The following is a 7,179-nucleotide window of genomic DNA, read 5'->3' as shown; positions in this document are numbered from 1 at the left end:
TTTAGGATGCCCTGCCCTGCCCTGCCATGGAAAGGGGGAGAGAAATAATTTCGAACTGAGCCGAGGGGGCAAGGAGTGTTACCAGATGCTTGCGCAAAGGGGGCGCGTTAAAAGTTAATTAAAATAGTATCGGTGGAAACTAAAAATGACCTGCGATAAAAAATGAGACGGACGTAATTGAATGATTTTTTTTTGTATATTTTCAAACAAATGGTCTTTATATAATATAAACCAGTAAGTTAGCATCATAATAACTTTTCTAATAATGCTCCGCCTCAGGATGACAATTTTATCCATGGGCATGGATATCCGACCCAAATGAATATGATTTGGATATGCTTTTGTGTTCATGGGCGGTGCCTAAACCCGACCCAATTGCTCGTGGCTAGGGCATGAATATAATCGTGTACCCGTGGGTATACCCAAAGTCGACCCGATAGTATGACTTAATGGGCTAAAATTTGCTATCCCTACCCCACAGTCATATGTCCCACTGTAATTTTACACTTTGTTATCTAAAACATGCAAAAGTAAATACACAATCCTCGTCGTAACTTTTATTAGTTGACATTCAATCCCCTCCGTAACATACTCTAACGCCCCTTCCCTTATTTTTATCACCTTGTTAAATGACTCATCATTTTCATCTGTTAGAAAAATACTAAATGATCTTAGGTTGTTAGTGAACATTGATTTACCATAAATGAAGCCTAGACTGCCACGAGTACAAGAATGGAAGAGCTTATGTTAACGTTGTGTTATGTCTTATTTATATGTCTCGAGAAGGACCCAATGAATATCCATCGGGTTTGGACATGGATACAATTTTTCACCCGTGGAATTTTTCATGGACGGGCAAAGACTGTCTTCATGGATATGGATATGGATTTGATATTGTTCAATCCGATCCAAATCTGACCCATTGCCATCCTTAGCTCCACCTACGAAACTTGTTACGAATAAGCTACGTAACGTTCCTTCTAATCCTCCCCTCCCCCCCCAATTTCAACTGGGGTGGGGTCCCTCCTTCCCTCTCATTTCCAATGAAAAAACGCCAACTGAGCAATCCCTCGTAAACATGTGTAACTTTGCGTGGATGTAGCATTGCCCTAATTTTTCTTACAGTATAATGAACTTGGCCGAGGGTGGAGGGATGATTTGCGATGTTAAGGAGGAACATTAATAAGTGGGTGGAATTGTATGGCAGATTGTAACAGTGGGTGGTTAAGCTCCTCAACAACATTATCATGACCCTTCCTCTTTAGCTTAGATGAATCCAGGACCTTTTAATTGTAAGTTGCATACTCCTGGCCATTTCACCATCACCCGCGAATTGATGAAAAATACATCCAGGATATGCAATTTCTTTGTATAATCTTGAAATACATATGTACTCCTTGATTAACCCTCCTCTCTCCAAGATCGCTTCATGGCGCCCACCATGGATGGATGCCATCACCACCTCGTACACCAACTCTCCCTGCCACAACCCGCCATCCTCTCTCTCTCTTTTCTCCCTTCTACAGCGGGCTGCCATTTGTACTGTCAATTATATGTCGGCCACCGCCTAGTTATCGAGCTCTCTGTGGCCTACTTTATCCCTGCACATCCCTAACAATTGACTTCTACCGCCATTGACCAGGTCTGAAGGTCCCCCAATGGCCATCTCCTCATTTTATCTCCTCCAATCGTCACTCCCGCCACAATCACCTAGGTCTAGAGGCCACTGCGGCATTCTCTGTCAGTGTCCCTATGGGACCAGTACTATGCGGGACCAACGTACTCACAGACTGGAGAAATTTCATTATAAGAAAAAGAATTACTCGACACATGGCCCAAATCAGACGGCACAACTCCATCCTACCAAAGATTCAAAGGCTCAAACAAAGTTGAAGGGGGGAGGGGGGAGGGGAGTGGGGCGGGTACTGACTAGTGGTTGCTGGTCTTTAATTATTCAATAAATTAAAGCCCAACAATCACTATAGTCAGTAAAATCAAGCCTTACAAGAGATGGGCTATCTAGTGGTTCATTCACAACGGGGAAATCATAGAATCAGACTTCATAGTGTATTTGTAAATAGTTGGAACTTGCATGCTCTGTGGCTAACGCTGCCTCTAAAGGTTAAAGTTTTTTTAGTGGTATTGGCACTCATTCAACATGGCACCATGGGGGCCACGTCATAGTATTATTCATATTTATGAATTGGCTACAATGTCGTAGCAAATCATTACATTCTTCAAATTGAGATGTGCTACACCTACAGAATATTTTCTACAGAAATATATTAGAGGCTCGGGTAGAGGGATATGTCATTTTTAAGGGAGGAGGGCTCTGCGTGGAAATCAGGTGGGATTAATGGGGAAAGGACACATAAGTCTTTTCTTTTTCCTAAGTGAGACGTGAGCTAAGGTTTCTTTTTTGTGAGCGAACATGCTGCCCGTTCATTTCCCATGTACGAATATCAAAGCAACTAAGCATGACATGTGTTAGTCATTATTCGCTCACATGCATCCTTGTGAGTAAACTACAAGCTGGCGACACTAAAGGGTTCGCTCAAGATGACGATTTTAGCGAACACATTCGAGATGATAAATTCTGTTTTTAGAGCATGAAAATCTCCACCAGTTTTTCTTAGATGTAGGATGAAAATTTCCTTCTGCCAGCATGGCATATCGGAACAAGTTGAAATTTTTCTTGTTAGACTGACAATTCTCCATGTTGCATTGTTGCAATTCCCTGAAAATAAATCCCGACAATTTTTCTGCTAGCATGGCAATTTTTTCTTTACAACACGACACATCTTTATACAATAGCATGGCAAATATATCTGTTTTAGCATGAGTGAAAGTGGTTTTTTGAGGGTACAAACGCTGAACGCGGATTCGCTCGGATAACCTCCCTGAGCTGCTGTTGGCGCGTCATTCGGGTCTTTTTTTTTATGGGGACACATAAGTCAGTAGGCTTCCGTCAGTAAACTTCCCTGGTTAGGATCTTCGCTTCAAGCTAAAGCATTGGAGATTCGAGAAGATGTGCCTCGCTTTCCTCTCTGTCGTGGTATCTGATTGGAGTTCTGACTTGTGCAACTACACCTCTCCTGTAAGAATTGGATGCTATCAGCTCTCTGTCATTTTCAATCGCTAGTCGTTTTCAGGAAATGTGCACTAGAAGGACAGGGGGCAAGGCAATCACCAGGGCTGTTCGTGAGAAAAAATGCGGCCACTGCTTAGTTGGGTCGATATTTCCCATCTGAGTCGAATACCCAGAAGTTCGGGGTGCAACATTTTTATAGCATCTGTGCAATAAACTCCAGCAACCACTTTGACAAACACGACGATCTGCTCCGTGTTCATCTAAAAAAACACGACAGGGACAGGCAAAACTACCACGAAAAGGAAAACACCACAACTTCTGCAACATGCAACTACCCTGACGTTTTCCCTGGAAAACAGCACGTGTTCGCAACCAATAGTCGTCCAATGATATATCGTACTCCCTCCGATCCAAAATAAGTGTTGCAGCTTTGAACTAGGATTGAACTAACCTTAGTTCGAAGCTGAGACACTTATTTTGGATCGGAGGGAGTACTATTATGCTATTCAGGTTTACTGATGAAAGGCAGATGAAATCTATTATGCAACCGACATTCAGCCGTTCATGTGAAAATCCATAGTTAGTTCGAGCTTAACACAATACTGAAGCTGAGATGAGATTCAAAACATGCCGAGTACCACAAGGAACAAGGTCATTCTAGATAGTTTGAAACGGATAGAAGAAAACATCGAAACCATAGCTCTGCGATATGGTCTTTGGGGGTTTCCTTCCTTGCTAAGGTCAGGTTCTTTAGTCTTCAGTTTCTTCACCATGAGTTAGTGTTTCTACGTTTTGTATCCAGATACCGCCGGCCTGAGTAAGTTCCCTGCACAATTTAAAATAAAATTGGCATGGTGATAATTCATTGGACAGGGACAATCTATCGGCAAGATACGACAGCATCAACTAAGGCACTTGTGCCTGCATTGCTACTGAGGTTACCATGAGATGGACACCAAAATTTCAGTTGAAATGTTCTTTCTGGACTCAGCTTAAGATCATTTTTTATACAGAAAATACTTTCTTAAAAGGTACAATGACTCATAATAGCGTCTTTAAAAGTTCAAAGTAGAGCACCTATTCTTTTCGTTAGTGTCTTCATGCTCGTCCAACACAACGGCCCCTTTTCCTGCACATACAGAAACAAGTTCCAATGATTTTTTGTGTGAATTCACATTAGTATTAGTTATAACCAAGTTTGCATGCATCATCAAGTCCCATTTCCCGGTATATACACCCAAGAAAGTATGTGTTTCCTTGGCCATATAATAAAGTCTCTGTACCACTACCATGCCTTTAAAAAGGCCATTGAATATACTGGATCAGTAGGATGTTTGTTTCATTTAGCTGATTATATAGATACAGAAACCTACAACTACGATTTTAATGCTCCAATCGAATCAGGACCGGTGGCGCTGTATGCCTGTATGATTCTAGCAAAAGGCGCACTTAACAAACTGAATCTTATACAATCATACATACCCGCGAGTCGAGGTCCTGACATTCTCATTGCTGAGGCTCTTCACTTTGTTGCACACGTACTCAACACTCTCACTGAGAGTGGCCTTCCTGTCCTCTTCGAAATTCCAAAGCTGGGCTACAATGGTTCTGTCACTCAGCTTGCCACATTCCTTTAACTCCAAGAAACTATTCACCAAAGCCTTCACCAAAGCCTTGTAAGACTCTTCCCCCCATGTAGCCCGCAGCTCTTGTAGCTTAATGTCATCGTCATTAATAGTCCCCTAATCACACACGTAGCAGTGTAGCACATAACTTGTCACCTACGAGAATCGACGTACCATAAGCTATAGTCTGTACAGGAACTCAGTGTACCTCAGAAATGCCTCCAACCGTGTCAGTCTTGAAGGGATACCACTCTGGGTTCATGAGCTGCTCCTGCCAAAATTTGCACAGCCGAGAAGCTTCTGCCTCGGCTTCTTTGCGGAGAAACTTCTGAAGGCATGCCAGTAGGAATGGCCTCTCACTCAACTGCCCCATGTACTTTACTGCGATATTCTGTCTACCAACACCACCCATATCAAGAAATCCCTGGACATCAACTTATGATGTCAATTTTAATTTTATAATCTTTCGCATGGTGTGACAGGAATGCATGTAGCATCTAATGTTGATTAAAGGGTGAAAATGATTATGGATATGACTGAACCTTGATGAGCTCAGCGTTGATATTTGAAGTCTCTTCTCTAACATCGCGAAGCTCCGCACTCAAACCTTGTTCAAGATTGTTCATAGCACACAGAATTTCCGCAGCCTGATGATCCTCAGCATCTTCACCAGCTTGTCCCTCAGATTGCCGTTTTCTTTTCTGCACTGACGTTCTTTGCACCTGCTTCTATAGCAATGTAGCGGGGTAAGTATGGCAGAATAGGAAAAGCAAGAGAATGGCCACTCACTATACTAGTCTAGCAATGAGTGACCCAAAATGCACTCATTTTTACAGTACTTCACATAAATATCCAACAAGATGATAGTCGCAATCAGTAAAATGAAGAACACTTCTAAAAGAGCATAGACACGAGGGAGCCAACAAGGCATAAAAGTGCAACTCAAAATGTGCAGAATAATTGCTTTGCAAAATAGTTGCTGTAATCAGATGAGCAGAACTATCTTGCAAAGGATCTATAACCATTCTTTTTTTTTTGGAAAAGGAGGATTTCCCCCGGCCTCTGCATCCGAAATCTATAAGCATTCATGGCATCACATTCTTCCAAAGCAGTAAAGACCAGTAACACACTATCCCTAGTATGATAACAAATCAGATCACTGAACACATTGACTTAGAATTATCACATTCACAGATAAGTATTTACTTACCCTTCCAGACTGGTTATGTTCACGACCACTCCCCTGTGCCGGCGTATGGCTTGCCTCACTTGCTTGGAGCTTTCTCTTTAGAGACTGAATCTCTGCTTCCTGCTCTTCATTCCTTTTAACGAGCTCCTCCTTTGCAGCGACGAGTTGAAGCCTTGCTGTCCATGATATTATCAAAATGGTACGAATGATGCCACGGTTTTCTTATCACTAGTGCAAGTGCAATGCACAGTTTTGTTTGCGTGTGTGACAGGAGATTTCTAAACATGCGAGTAATTACAGATTGGTAGGATTGACTGGTAACTATTTGGGGGCTTCAGATAACAGATAACTGATTGGAATAAACATCATTGGAGCAACGTTGGCTGTTCGATTTGATGGCTAGGATTAAAACTTTGCCTTCAGAGAAATGGTGTTACAGGGCAAACAATATATGAGGATCCTAAGCAAACAGAGCAGCGGTTACCCTTGTGTTCTTGCTCCACCTTCTCCTTTTCTTCGAGGACTCTGTGAAGCGCGCTGTGGATGCCGTTGTATTCATGGCTGCAGTACTCGTGGTAGTTCATCTTGGAGCAAACATATGAACCGAGTCCAGAGAGGCGCGCAAGCCAGTCGCTGCTTGCATCTCCGGTCTCTGCCATGAGCGCCGATAGTCTGTAGGTGCACGGGCATAGTACCACGGCAAAGATTAATTCGAGTTTTATCCACTGGATAGAGTAGAAATCGACTGTCTCGCTTCAGCAAATGACCAAACGCGGGAACCCCCAAGATTCCTAGTGAAAAGAGGGGGGAAATGCAGGTTCTTGCGATTTTTTCAAGGGAGGGGGGAAAAGGTTAGGGCTTCCGTACCAAGAGAAGAAACCGGCCCGGTGGAGGCCGCGTGGCTTCGCCGGAAGGACGGACGCTCCTGCTTATTATTCTGCTTCCTCTACGGCGCCGGGAGGGAGGGAGGATGATTGATTGCTCACTGCATTGTGCCTGCGTTTGGTACTCGCTGCTCGGGGTTGGGTTCTTGTTTCTTTCCTCGAGGGGGAGAAGAGGGAGAAGCGCGTGCGTGTAAACGTGGGGTGAGCTTCCGGCTCGCCTTCCCGGAAGTGGCGCTCGTAGTCGTTGGGGACCCACATGTCAGTCAGAGAAACAACTGGCAGCCTCGGATGTTGTTGTTTTTACCACACCCAACAAAGGAGCACTACGAACGTCACCACCCATATTCACAACGCTTTCAATGTTGTACACCTGTGCAGCACAAGAGCAAC

At 43.5% G+C, this 7,179-nt stretch overlaps 1 protein-coding gene across 3 annotated transcripts; it reads right to left on the bottom strand.

The window, feature by feature from the left end:
- Positions 1 to 3,610: 3,610 nt before the first annotated feature.
- LOC123062174 (factor of DNA methylation 1) lies at positions 3,611 to 6,969 on the bottom strand. 3 transcript variants are annotated; one of them, XM_044485550.1, is made up of 8 exons: positions 6,773 to 6,969; positions 6,390 to 6,577; positions 5,927 to 6,081; positions 5,259 to 5,444; positions 4,925 to 5,140; positions 4,574 to 4,833; positions 4,169 to 4,220; positions 3,611 to 3,917 (listed from the first exon to the last, which is right to left on the bottom strand). In XM_044485550.1, the coding sequence occupies exons 2-7, from the start codon at positions 6,562 to 6,564 to the stop codon at positions 4,190 to 4,192; spliced, it is 1,023 nt and encodes a 340-aa protein (XP_044341485.1). In that variant the 5' UTR covers positions 6,565 to 6,577; positions 6,773 to 6,969; the 3' UTR covers positions 3,611 to 3,917; positions 4,169 to 4,189. The 3 variants fall into 3 exon arrangements, with proteins under 3 accessions (XP_044341485.1, XP_044341486.1, XP_044341487.1); XM_044485551.1 differs by having other exon boundaries at positions 5,259 to 5,441; XM_044485552.1 differs by having other exon boundaries at positions 5,259 to 5,438.
- Between the last annotated feature and the right edge of the window lie 210 nt (positions 6,970 to 7,179).

Source organism: Triticum aestivum, chromosome 3A, assembly GCF_018294505.1.
Source record: "Triticum aestivum cultivar Chinese Spring chromosome 3A, IWGSC CS RefSeq v2.1, whole genome shotgun sequence".
Classification (NCBI taxonomy): domain Eukaryota; kingdom Viridiplantae; phylum Streptophyta; class Magnoliopsida; order Poales; family Poaceae; genus Triticum; species Triticum aestivum.
This window is presented reverse-complemented; position numbering and strand designations above follow the sequence as displayed.